This window comes from Macaca thibetana, chromosome 14 (assembly GCF_024542745.1).
Source record: "Macaca thibetana thibetana isolate TM-01 chromosome 14, ASM2454274v1, whole genome shotgun sequence".
NCBI classification, from domain to species: Eukaryota; Metazoa; Chordata; class Mammalia; order Primates; family Cercopithecidae; genus Macaca; species Macaca thibetana.
Genome location: NC_065591.1, coordinates 104,778,330 through 104,792,477, shown reverse-complemented (window position 1 = coordinate 104,792,477; position 14,148 = coordinate 104,778,330). Strand labels below are relative to the sequence as shown.

Here is a 14,148-nt window from a genome sequence, read left to right as displayed (position 1 = left end):
TACCTTCTGATGTACTCTCACTCCATTACAGACTGCTTTACCCTCTCTTTGATCCTACATTCTTCCTTCGACGACAGTAGCTTCCAAACTCTTTTGACCTGAGCCAAAAGAATGTATTTTCCATCACAACCAAGTTACATATTACACACACACACACACACACACACACACACAGAGAGAGAGAGAGAAAGAGAGAAAATTTGAAGTACTCAAAGCAGTACTTACCCTTACATAAAACACACTCTCTTTTTCCACTTCTCCTTCACTCGTTCTCTCTCTCCTTCCTCCCCTTTTTCCTTCCTCCCTTCCTTCTTTCTTGTTTAATGTATATGGAAGCCCATTAAATAGATTTCATCATCCATAGTTTGAAAAATACTGACCTACAGGTTAAGGTATTAGGAAGTCCAAACTTTTTCTAAAACCTAACCTGTCTCTGAATTTCTCTATCATATTTAGAGTACCATGATTATTTAATTTCCTTGAGTTTGTAACTTCAAAGATCTTTCTCCCTCTCAGTCATCTACCATTTGGGATCTATCATCTACCCTTGGTTGCTTTGTTATTTCTAACATCTCAGCTATGCCCCTTTTATCCTTATTCAAAATCATTACAAGTGTATCTTTCCAAAATTACCTGCTTTAGAAAACATATCGTAGTTGGGTTTCTTTAATCAAACAAGCACCTCTAGCAGTACATAAAATTTGATTTTTATTTAATTTTTCAGCAACATGTCTACTAATAAAATGTATAAAATGTACAGCTGTGAAATATTTCATTTGCAATACATTTCCCATATATTATCTTATTTTGTTATTATATTTAAATGAGGAAGTAACAGTTTAAAGAGGTTACATAACTGATATAAATTCACTTGGCTAGTTAGTAGCAGAGCAACTTCTTGAACCCACATCTTTTGAATCTAAGCCCAATGGTATCCTTTCCCCACATACAAGTGCTCCTACTAATTAAGCAAGATACCTTCATTGGACTTCACTGACCTCCCTTCTCCTAGTATCATCTAGTTGATGTTTCACGCAGCAATAAAAACCCTTTCGTTAGCCCTTCATTTTGTCCAACCACCATAGTGGATGCTATATAAAACCAGAATTCCCTTTAAGTGCTGCAGTGAACTCTATCAATTTGTTCCACTTAACTCTCTGCTAATTCCCAGCTAGTCCCAAACACACAGCCTGGCGCAGCACACGTTCAGTTGCTATTGTTGACTATACTCTTAAACATGTACATACTTTTACTTCCTCTATCATCTCCAGCAGGACCCCTCTCCTTTCTCTGACATTTAAGATTTAAATATGACTTGCCCCAAGATCCAACCTTTAACTGCTCTTCAGTAGAAATTCTTTGGCCAGATCCATCTTACCCTATAGGAAAACAGGCCCTCTCTCCCTATTTATCTTCATATCCGGGGAGGTCCAGGTCAAGTTCTAGCTTTTCTGTACCTTTTCCCCCCAGACATTAAAACCTAGACGTGATTTTTGCTTTTCAATTTTCCCAGTTATTACCTGCCTGCTTCATTTGGGCACTTATTGATATAATATCTTTCATGATTTCTTCACAACTTGAACTAAGTAAAAGTACTTCCTCTCCAACCACCTGAAAGGGTCAGTATAGTAACCTTAAATTTATTTTGTTTTTCCTCTCAGCCTCTAGCACAGAACTTTGCACATCATATTCAGAGTACTGTACACCTTTTTAAACAAACATTTCTCTTTTTTTTTTTTTTTTTTGAGACAGAGTCTCGTTCTGCCGCCCAGGCTGGAGTGCAGTGGCCGGATCTCGGCTCACTGCAAGCTCCGCCTCCCGGGTTCACGCCATTCTCCTGCCTCAGCCTCCTGAGTAGCTGGGACTACAAGCGCCCGCCACCTCGCCCGGCTAGTTTTTTGTATTTTTTTTAGTAGAGACGTGGTTTCACCGTGTTAGCCAGCATGGTCTCGATCTCCTGACCTCGTGATCCGCTCGCCTCGGCCTCCCAAAGTGCTGGGATTACAGGCTTGAGCCACCGCGTCCGGCCTAAACAAACATTTCAAATAAAATCTCTGACCATGGGGAACTTTTTTAAAGCACATAATGAGTACATACTTCATATCTGCTTTATGTATGTGGTTTTATTTCAGCTCACCAAGACCCACAATGGAAGTGTCATTAACCCCATTTTACAGATGGGGAAACAGGCTCAAATGACAGCAACTTGCAGAATGGCAGGACGGTTCCTTCAGACCACAGCTCTGAATAGTGCTCTTCCTCCCCATCACTCCTCCCACACTTTGGTCAGACTCAGTCCAGAAGCCACAGGAACTCCTGTTTGCTTCGCACGTATTCAGATGCTATATATATTCAAATTATCCTTGCCTTAGAAAAGGATACGATTCAGACAACCAATGCAAGTTACAGTCCCAGCTCCACCTGCGTAAGTCACTTAACCTTTCTCAGTCTCAGTTTCCATTTAAAGACTTACAATCTGGACTTGCAGAATTTTTTTCTCCTTATCTCTGGCTACTCCTCCCCACTACTCTCACACTGTTCCCCATGTACAACCGGATTCATGTCTCAACCACTGCTCAGGCTGTCTTCTCTGCCCACATCACCCTTTCTTCCTGCTCCATCTAATGAAAGCAACTCTTCCCCAAGCCCGGCTCCAGGGAGTCCCAGGCAGAATTAATTGCTTCCTTTCTTGTGGTCCAACAGCATTTACTTCGTGCCTCTATTTATAAGTATAGTATGTCTCTCTCCTCTCCTTCCAGGTGGTAAGCTCTATAAAGGCAGATGTATATTTTCCTGGACTTTATAACGTGAAACTCCACACAATTCCTGAAGCTGTCCAACCTTCTCCAGACTTCACAAAGATTTGTTGAATTAAGGAATTCAGGAATGTTTGTTGTAATTCAACATTTGTTGAATTAAGTAGTCAATCAATCATGCCCTAAAATGAGAATACCATCTGTTCTTCCTATTTCACAGTTGTTTAAATGTTACATCCTCACCTCCCCAACCACCCAATCCCCCTTGATAATCTCTCATCCTGGGTTTTTCTTGGATTTTAATCTGAATATGTAATTATAAACATGTGTGTTACTTTTTAATGTCTATATTTCTCTGTACTACTAGACTGGAAACTCCATGAAAACAGGGACGATATATGTCTAGTTCACCGCTGCATTCCCAGCACCCAGTACAGAGCACGTACTCATTCAATATTTACTAAATAATTAGTGTGAAGATTAAATGCATATCAAAGTGTTTTGTAAACCATAACGTGATGATTAAGATATAATTATTGGTATTATATATCCAGTTTATCTCCTTTTAGATAGCTACAACAAAATCTTCAGTCTCCTCTCCAATATCATATGCCTTTAGCTGGCAAAACTACTTCTTGCCCTGCCAATCGGGCACTTATGTCTCACTCATTTGAATAATAATAGCAATTGCCTTATTTTCTTCTAGTTAGTAATTTACAAGAATATCGGCAGTGACAAATATCAAATCAGCTCAGATCTCATTTAAGATTTTCTGTCAAATAAAAGTGAAATACTTCTTTCTAAAAACGACTTTGTGATTCTAAGATATGATTGTAATCTTCAAAGCACTACACAAACAAACTCTATGAGGTCCACGTTTAATAAACTGGAACAATTAGTTTATATTCCCAAGCAATGAGTCCAGGTGGACCAAAGGATAGTTTCTAAAGCAGGGCCAGAAGTTTTCAGGGTTCCTCAATTGCATGGACTCCTTCCAAGGCTCTGGGGGACCGGGACTTGGCAATGTGTTCTCATGGTCATGTATTCAACTAAACTTTGCAAAAGCAAGAGAGTTTTGTATTTTCCTTAAAGAAGGCCCTCAAAATTGTATACCCTTCAGGCCCCACAAAACCTAGATCCACCCTTGTGCAGACAGTTTTCAACCTTATAATCAGGCCATTTTTTTCTCTGAAGTATTCACAACCAACACGGAATTGCAGGCATATTTAGTGACCAACTTTTAAAGTCTAGTTCTAATCTCTGAAGGAGTCATGTTTTCATAAAATCCTTTTTAAAATCCTTCTAAAAGGAGGGCACTATGTCTAAATAATTATTTTTTCCAGATCCATATATATCCCTCTTCCTCATTAATGAACACTGCTTACATGGACTGAATTCCTAAGATCTCTAAAATATTTATAACTCTAACAAGTAGGCATTACTAATTTTCCAGTCTCACGGAAGAGGAAACTGAAACTTGGACGAGTTAAATCATTTGTCCAAGATCAGACAGCTAGTAAGGAATATGTCTGGGGTTTCAATCCAGGGTTATCTACCTCTCTTAATCTCTAGTCTCTACTACTCCCAAGGTTCCCTGACAGCAGAAATTATGTCGTCTCACTCCTTTTAATTCCCCACAGAGCAGAAGATAAAAAGCTGGCACTCAATAAACATATTTGATCAACTATTGAAGAGAATACCTAATGTAACACAATCTCAAATACTGTGACATTACTACGAATATTCTTAAATGATGAGGTAATCAGATACCAAAGGAGGAGATTAATGTACAACACAAGGCATTTTACACCTTATCTCAGGAATGATGCCAAATAGAAAACGGAAGATCAGCTGTTACCCAGGTTTGCAGCTACAAATCAAGAAGTCCTCAGAGTACAAAGTGGAACATAGATAACACAGAAGCCTTTTAAATCATATCAGCCATGCAATCTTTGAATTCAAGAAAATGTTACATATATTTGGAAGAAAAAAGAACGCATAATGGGTTTATTACAATCTGTTTTTCAAAAGCACACATACACAAGATATACCAAATGGCCTATCCTTTTAGTGCAGTCCCCTTGGAGTCTCCGATTGCTTAGAAGCTAAATTAATACTGCAGGAAAGGAAAAGCGTGTCTACCCAACTGAAAATCCGTTAACTCAGTGGCTGGATGTAGACACGGCCTGAGAACGTTTTAAATGTAATGTATTGAAACTGCCTGAAAGGACGCCATTTGGCACCCAGACCAACATCAAAAGGCAATGCTCCTAATGAGCATCTGCAGCTGAGAGACAGTATTTCAACAACATGAAATGAAAGGGCATAATGGCACCACTGCCAATGCCAAATAATTTACATCCCTTTACATCAGCAAATGGTTTTAAGGTTTGACCCCAAGAGTTAGTAACAAAAGAGGCTAGAGGTAACAGGACTATGACCTTCAGATTGACTTCTGTATTCTATTATCCTACCGTAAGTAGTAAGCATATCTACCCGTATTGGTAAAAATAGTTTCACTACAATGTTTTCAAATAGTAAAAACTCTGGAGCTCATAGAAACCTAATCATTAGGATTCAGAGAGGTCTCGGACATTTCCTCCTTCCTAAGAGGCCATCTCTTACAGTATTGCTCAGAGGCATTGAATATATTATGAAACGTATCAAATTTTCTTCTTCCGAATTTTACTTAGAATTCTTTCTTTTTAACCAAAGGAATTTTCACCTTAGAGATTTTTATTAAAAGCTCAAATGACCTCATTTTACGCAGCCACGTGATTAATGTTTTCAATTTTGTGTAGTTTGTAACCCAGTTTTAAGATTAGTAAAATTCTCCCTGTAATGTGATGCCATTTCTTTTAAAGTTCCAGACGTTCCTTAGTCTCTATGTTACAACTGCTAAACTGAAAAATGATCAATTATGGAATTTACATTAAAATATTCATCTTGACACCAGAAAACATGTGTGTGCTCAAAAACACAATGCTGAACTGGTACAGGAGAGCCTTTATAAAATGTCTTTGTCTCCTCCCAGTCTATGACTCTTCCCACAGACTGATGGGGGCAGGTGCGATCCCTTCTCTTCCCGGCCTGCCAATTGGTTCTGCTCTCCATCACAAGCTCAAGATCCTAAGGGAAAGTGCAACCCGTTCTTTAGCAACAGGTACTCAATCATTTATTTTACACTAAGTCAGAAAGGACTGTCTGTAAAATGTCTTTGGAAGTCTGCCAGTAGTATTGAAGCCACTTTCAGTCTGGACAGCAGCCACAGTTTCTTAATACTAAAGACAAAAATATGAGAAATTTATCAAACTCATACTTAACAGAGGCTTCGTCGCCTTGAAAAATTAAGTGCTCGCATCAGAAATTCCAGAGTCCATATTTTAAGCAGTGTAAAGTTTACAAAATGCTCTCTATAATTTGAGAAACTGGGTTCTGTAGTGAACAAACACATGTCTAAAGATTAGCTTTTGAGTGACAAAACGGTGCTGTTTATTTTGAAAGGCAATTAAGACATTGTTCCTTGTAACAGAAAATACAGATATAGGTTACTTCCGTTAAATTACATATTACCTATCTGAGGAATTCAATTAATGATAAATGGATTCCAAACAGAAGCACTGTTCAAAACTTGAAATTTGGGGGTGCTACAGACTAATTTCTCCTTATTGCTGCCTTCAGTAAACACCCACATCCCTTACAAATAGCACACCCACACCATTTTTTTTTTTAAGTTTTGATGTGGGATTGTTTTTCTTTGCAATTACTATCTTAATTCTTGAACTATCAAACTCAAGAAACCAGTCACCAGTTAAATCAACATATTCTTAGTTTAATAAATTATCATAGTAAGACTTACAGGAACCTCCTTTACTAAACAAGAATGTGTCCTGCTATTTTCTGATATTCCAATTTTTTAAAAAAAAATCTTAGATAAAGGTATTTGGAAGGCAGTTATGAGGTTCGATAATTTAGGGAAAGAAGGAAGGAGTTCATAAAGAATTAGCTTAGGCAAACAATTTGAGAGTAATGAAAGCTTAGCTAGGTTAGCAGATCTTTAAGACCTTTATAGAGGGAATAGTAACTCAAAAACTTACATAAATCACAGCCCACATGTCTACAATGTCTGGATTATATTCCCTGTTTTTAATAACTCTGTTGGATTTTAAACAAATTATCAGTTATTAATATTTTTAAATATGCTAGTATTTATTGAAAGAAAATAATCTTTCTAGGGTTTGGTTAGAGTTATGAAAGGTTTTCCACATTCTTATACAGCTTTTATTACACTCAGTGAAATTCTGTTTAAAAACACACATTCTCAATCTTAAAATGAAAATCAACAAAAATATATGGCTCACTATAACTGTGCTCATAGTAAACTTTGTGGAAGCGCACCTTAATTTGCTTAGTCAGAGATATTATGTATACTACTTGATTTCAATGTTAGCTTTTGTAAAGTAGCTCTTTGTTCTTAACCGGTGTTATCTTGTTAGAAACCCAGTCCTATCCATTCCTTGACTCTTGCAAGTTTAACTGACACAAGACTAAAATTATCAAGTAAACATGTGATTTAACCATCCCAGATCGTTCAAGCAAACAATTCTTCAAAACATCCAAAATTTATACTAGAGTAAACTCAAATTTACTATGCAATTGCACAACCTTTCATTACATTTCTAAAGAGCAGAGGACATCAAAAGAGGAGGGGGCAGCCCATCGGACTCACTTGATATATTAACGTTAGCTTGCCTTATATGTAAATTTTCATATGCACAGAGCGGAGCACATAAACTCAGTTACCACTGCCCTGGACATGCTACATTTGAGTCCAAAAAAAAAAAAAAAAATCCTCAGATATATATACATATGTATATATACTTGTGTGTTATATTTTCATTTTCATTCTGACCCTTTGACTTGAATTCTTTGATTTTTTTTTTAAATATATGGTACAAAAGACATTTTAATGGGAAATTATTTCTCTTTAGAAAACCATTCGACTTCTTTCTTTTGTTAAGCAACCTTGTATGTGTTTCACGTTCTGCCTTCTTCCCATTCTCAAGGTACCAGGCCAGGAAAGAGGTCGCTTTCATTCCAGGGAACACTGGTCAGAATGCCTCCCCTGCCTGGGCCTCCACGAATATCCCAGTGGGAATTCCTGGGCCTGCAACTTCCACGGGATCCAAATACTGATGACTGTACCCATCACGATGATGGAAAGGACCGCCAGGCGATCCCCCAAAAGGCCCACCAAAGATCCGGGTTCCATTGTCACGCTCCCACCTGGGAGCGAGGAGGTCTCAAAAACACACCCTCCCCCCACGCCGTGCGGACAGGTCGCGTCGCAGCACCCACGGGACCGCGGAAAGGGGCATAGCCGGGGTGGCCCCCGCCCAGGTGGCAGCGGAGACCCAGCGCCAGGCAGACTAGGCTTGGTCCCCACCCCTCCGGGCCCTACCACGGCCCCACCCCGCCGCCAGTAGCGCCCCCGGCCCGCGGCCCGGCCGGTCAGCGCACGCGCGTCGGTGTGCCTGCCAGGGTGCCCTCCCCGGCGACGCGCTCAGGCTCGGATTCTGCAGCGCGAGAGTGAGCGCTGGCGGGGGCGGTGGGATGCTCCAAGTCGGCAAGAAAGAGGCGAGAGTGGGCGAGCACGGGCGGCCGGACCAGGAGCACTCCAGGTGACCACCTAGTCTCCATTTTATTTCCTCAGAAACTGCCGGGCAGGCTGGGGACCGGCCGCAGGGCGGGGTTTCTCCCGGCGGTGACTGAGCGAGACCGTTAGGCTGGAGCACCGGGAGACTGTCCTGGCAGCTCCTGGCCGCCACCCGCGCCGCAATAAAAGCCTCTCAGGGCTTCCCGCCCAGCCAGCCTCGCGCTGATTGGTCGCCATGGGAGGGAGCCGAGTTGGCTGGAGGCGGCGGCCGAGCGCTGCTCCTGTGCCGCCCGCGAAGGGGGCTCACTGGGTGCTCCCTGACCCGCCCCTTGCGCTCCCCAGCCCGCCCTGTGCGCTCCCCAACCCGCCCCGTGCGCTCCCCAACCCGGGCTCGGCAGTCCAGAGAAGGTACAACGGCACCTGGCAGCGGCAACCTCGACACACAGCCCCTCCGCCCGGCTTTCCTCAGTCGCTTCCCAGCACACGCCCCCCCGCCCAGAATGTCCGCCCAACCCACCCAGCTCTCTGCGGCCCCTGCTTTTCTTCCTCCCCTCCCGTCCATCAGAGCCAAAGCGCAAATCCTTGGGTGGAGGTGGGGGGATGACAGCTGGAGGGGAGGGTGGGCACGCACAGAAGAATTTTCCAGGGAGACCGGGATGGAAATAGCCAAAATGAAATGCACCTCCCTCCCCGCTGCCGAGGTTCTCTGGGCGGCGGCGCAACCCCCGCCACCCGCGGCAGCATCACTACTGTCTTCCTCCCAGCTCCCTATTGTTCACACTTTGCCAGGATCCAGAACCTCGCCCAAAGAAAGGAGACAGGGCGAGGTGTTTCGGGCGGCTACCTGCCATTCTTCTCCCGCCCCGTGCAACACTGGGCACGCGGCGCGTGTAAAGGCACACGCGCGCGCACACACGCGCGCACACACCAGGCAGACCCGATCACGCCCTCCTCGCCCTCCGCCCCTCCGCACTTCCTCCTGTCAAAACGCGGCGCTCGACCCTCCCATCCTTCAGTGCTCGCGGCCGAGGGTAGGCTTTGCAACTAACCAGCAATTTGGCAAATGAAAAACTAACGTCATATCGACTGGGGTGCAACAACGGCCACATAGCCCTGCTATTCTGCCCATTTCGCCCCATTTTGCAAACCGTTATTCGGCTGGGGCGGGGGAGGCAAAGCAGCGATCCTGACTTTATTAGACCCGGGGATATAACGATCTGGGGCGGCTGCCCTAGCCTTATTGTTCACTCTTCCCGGAGCCGGGGCTGACAAGCCCCTTCCCCCTCGGAATCCGAGCCCGTGCAGCGGCACCACCCGAGCCGCGACGTCCCCCGCCCCGCCGCCCGCCTTTGGGGAAGGAGCGCTGCCCATCACCAGCGCGGCCGCTGAGCCCCCAGGAGCCGACTGGCTCTGCTCCCACCGCCGCAGGCGCACAAAGTGGGAAGGGCGGACGCGCCAGAGGGGCGCCGGGCGCTGGCGGCGCGGGGAGGCAGCTCCCGTGCAGCGCAGCCCGGGAGGGAGCGGGGTTCGGCTGGGCAGCAAGGGCGACGCGCTCCTTTCACAGCTAAACGCAAATGACCAGCCTTAGCAGTCCACGTAAAACCACCCAAAATAATAGCGTTCCTCCTAGGAGTAGGAGGAAGGGGTAATTAGCAAACCAGATTGAGAATTAAAAAAAAAAAATGTACCTGCCGTTCCCAGGAAAAACAAAGTCCAGATGAGATCCTTAGTTTGCAGCATTGTAATCTGCTGGCTGGGAGGGATGTTCTTGCCGCGGTAAATTCTGTGCCCCCTCCCTTGCAGCGAGTGTGGACGGCGGCAGAGCGACAGACTTAGGGGCAGACAATTGCCAGGCTGAGTATGATTATTTTTGCAGAATTGTTTCCTGCCAGCGGCAGCCGAGCTGCGTTCACGCGCTGATCGGAGAATGAGTGACAGTCCCAGCCTCAGCACACTTGCAACTCGGAGATCCTTGCGCTGGCCCGGGTTCGTTTTGATGGAACTGGGATGGGAGCGAGGAGCGGTGGGGGGGCGGGGGTGAGAACCTCACTGTGTCCTTCCACCACGCCGGCCACAAATAGTGCCGAACATCAAGGAGGTAAGAGAGACAGGGAAGGCAGATGCGGAAGCCTGCAAAACGCGGCCTGGAGCTTTCGGGGGAGCCGGGCTCTTTCACACGCAGTCTCCCAGGGAGAGCTGGGATTTCTTTTCACACTTCTCCCCTACGCCTTCGCAGGCGCTCCTGCCACCCAGCCTTCCCTAATCAGCAGTTTGCATATTTTGATAACTAGTAAATAATAGAAGAAAATTTTAGATTTAAAGTTATCAAATCCCTCCATTTCGATTCTAAGATTCTTGCAACACAAGGATAGCCCAGGACTTAATTTTAAGTGCGGGAAATTAGAACTTTGGAGAGGGATGGGGGTTGCCGTTGCTGGGTGTTATTTTGATATTGTTTGTTTGTTTGTTTTATCCTGACTGTGAAGTTTGCTGTCCCACAGGGAGACATACAACACCCTTCAGCAGATCCCCTGGGAAGGAGGTGGGAAGAGACTTGAGTTAGAAGAAAACTCAGATGTTTGGAAGGGATTTCCAGAAATAACCCAAAGAAAATGTTTTCCTGTTTATATAAATTCTGAAATCTGTGGTCTCTTTATTAAAATAGCCAGGGCTTTTATATAGATATTATGATATAGAAGCAACATTAAATAATATTTTCTTACATGGGGACATGACCTTAATTCTTAAAGATATTAATGTAGAATATTACTGAGGTACCAACACTACTGAGGTACCAACACAATAGGCTTTAATTAAAATTCCAGCTGTGTTTTCAAAAGTAGGGGGTGGAGGGAGCAGGGTGAAAAGAAACATGTCTCAGCACCTGAAGGCTTGGGTGTGTAAGGAACTAATGTGAGGAAGGTGTTCTAGATGTCAGGTTAACCTATTAGCCTAGAACACAGAAACCCTCTAACAGAGGAAGTCTGCATAAGTTCAAAGGCACTAAAGCACTAATATTACCGGGTACGCCCTTTTTCTTCAAAGGTCGGCCTCCCCACTCCTGTAGCCGATTTTTTGTTTTTTGTTTTGTTTTGTTTTTGTTTTGTTTTTTTGAGACGGAGCCTCGATCTCTCGCCCAGGATGGAGTGCAGTGGCGCCATCTCTGCTCACTGTAACTTCCGTTCCGATTCAAGCCATTCTCCTGCCTCAGCCTCCTGAGTAGCTGGGACTACAGGCGGGCGCCATCACATCCAGCTAATTTTTGTATTTTTAGTAGAGACAGTGTTTCACCATGTTGGTTAGGCTTGTCTCGAACTCCTGACCTCATTATCTGCCCGCCTCAGCCTCCTAAAGTGCTGTGATTACAGGCGTGAGCTACCGCGCCCAGCCCCTGTAGCAGTTTTTAAAAGTCCATCCTCTGCTGGCAGACCATCCATCCTCCCTTACTGGACAGGCCCTATCTCTTCCCCGCTTTCCTCCTCTATAATAGACCAAGTGGGCCACACCAGTACAGTGTAATTAGCGGGTACCCCTGAAAAGTGTTTCTTCCCCCAAGTAAATCTTCCACAACGTTTACTTTGGGCTATTTCTTTCATACCAAGTATAAACAATTCAAAAATACAGAAAAGTAGAACTAAAAATAACCCCAAATCCCACGGATTCCAGAGATACTCATAGATTTTGTCTTCTGTATGTGCATATGATTTTTATAATTGACATATTATAGTAGCAATTCGAATCCTGCTATTTTTGCCTAACATTAGTATAAGCATTTATTCCTCTGGATCATTAAAAAGCTTTTCTAGATATTTTTATAGCTATGTAATATTTCTTCATATGGATGATTTTGCAATGGCTTCCCCATTTTTGGATACTTGTATTGTTTGTGGAGTTTGATAATATAAATAATGCTTTTTTGAACATCTTTCAACAAATATTTGTGGAGCAACCACTGGGTTTAGCCCTGTGCTGGATGCAGTGAATTATATACGTCTTTTTTTAATGGTTGCTGTACTTATGTGTCTTTAATTTCAGACTTCTGCTTCTAACATCTAAAATCACCACATTAAATATTACAGATTTATGTAAATGAATGTTATCAGACTCTTTCCTTTAAAAAGAGGTTTTGATAGTGAGGAAAGATAGAGAGAACAGGCAGGGGATGGAGTGGAGAGAGTGAAGGTTGGGGCCCCCAAAATAAAAATTTTTCCAGTTTTGCCCCTAAGAGTGAGAGACACATCCTTCCCTGCAAACCTCCCTCCTTATAGTCCATGTCAGTAGAATTAAAAGACTCCTCACTATTTTTCTCCCCAGATGTCCCTATTTTTAGCTTTTCAGTGTAGACAAGTGTGGAAATCCAATCTCACTTCAGCATGACTGAATTTCTTTTTCTTCCCCTCTCTCTCTCCAGCCCCTCCCTACCCCTACCCCGTGTGGTTGTTGATCTCTGTTGTAATGATTCATTCTAGAATGCTGCCCCAGTCATTCCAGTCCACACTCCCGGTTTCTCTCCCAAGTTCTTTTAACAGGTTGTGTCACTTGTCTCCAATTCTGTGTATCTCTGCTGGTCAGTGCCTACATCTGTAAGCTCTGTATTGCGTTCAATCCCTCCCTGATCCTCATTTTAAAATGGGACAAAACTGTGACTCTCACTGGACCTCTCTCCCCAGAGAGAGGCCCGGGCTGTCAGGCACACATTAATGAGCATCTACAAAGTGAACATCCATGGGATTGAGGCAGAGGAAGGAGACTCCAGACTGTGCGTTAGAGAGAAAATTATTTAGAGAGGAAGCAGAGAAAGGTCTAAGAAGACAGCCACAGCAAGGAGATGAGCTAGGAGGCCATGATAACTCTGGATGGGGTGACAGGGCCTAATTAAGAAAGCGACAGTGGGGTGGCCGGGCGCGGTGGCTCATGCCTGTAATCCCAGCACTTTAGGAGGTCGAGGTGGGTGGATCACAAGGTCAGGAGTTCAAGACCAGCCTGGCCAATATGGTGAACCCTTGTCTCTGCTAAAAATACAAAAAAAATAGCCGGGCCTGGTGGCACGTGCCTGTAATCCCAGCTACTTGGGAGGCTGAGGCAGGAGAATTGCTTGAATCCAGGAGGCAGAGGTTATGGTGAGCCAAGATCATGCCACTGCGCTCCAGCCTGGGTGATAAAGCGAGACTCTGTCTCAAAAAAAAAAAAAAAAAAAAAAAAAAAAAGTGACAGTGGGAAAAGAAGCAAAAAGGGGCCCAGATTTGCAATTCCAAGATAAGATAAGAACAGCTAGACTTGGGAATTGTGTGAAGATGGAAGTATGAGGCACAGGAAGAAATCCAAGTTCCTTTCATTCATTCAACAAATGTTTATGGAGTCTCAACTAAGTGCCTGGCACTGCTCTAGACATGGGGGATGTAGCCCGGGACAAAGTAGAGCCTTTGCCCACATGGGCTTTCCTTTTTATGGGGGAAGACAGAGAATAAATCATTAAACATCTAGTAGTGTACAGGTGGTGAGAAGTGCTAAGGAAAACAATAATGAGAGATAAGAATTCTGGGGCGGAGAGGGATTACCATTTTGTTTAGTGGATCTATATGGGTGTACATGACAGAGATCTCGAGAAAGTGATGACTGCTAAGGGTCCATTGTAGGCGACTGAATAGTTGCTGGCAACATTGATAGGGAGCAGAAGAAGAGGGGCAGATTCAGACCAGGTGATAAGCAAAGAAGCAATGATGTCAGCTCTGCACA

General features: G+C 43.9%; 2 protein-coding genes across 29 annotated transcripts in view; one reads left to right on the top strand and one right to left on the bottom strand.

Moving 5' to 3' along the window:
* NCAM1 (neural cell adhesion molecule 1) overlaps positions 1-10,556 on the bottom strand; it is a 313,863-nt gene extending 303,307 nt beyond the window's left edge. For 2 of the 18 annotated variants that reach the window (XM_050757663.1, XM_050757661.1), the window contains exon 1: positions 10,101-10,458. In XM_050757663.1, the coding sequence (XP_050613620.1) occupies positions 10,101-10,152 (52 nt within the window). In that variant the 5' untranslated portion in view covers positions 10,153-10,458. Of the gene's footprint in view, positions 1-10,100 lie in introns of all 18 variants that reach the window. The other 16 variants (XM_050757664.1, XM_050757665.1, XM_050757677.1 and 13 more) reach the window with 11 other exon arrangements.
* Positions 1-14,148, top strand: part of TIMM8B (translocase of inner mitochondrial membrane 8 homolog B) — a 1,180,384-nt gene that overhangs the window by 294,039 nt on the left and 872,197 nt on the right. The window lies entirely within an intron of this gene.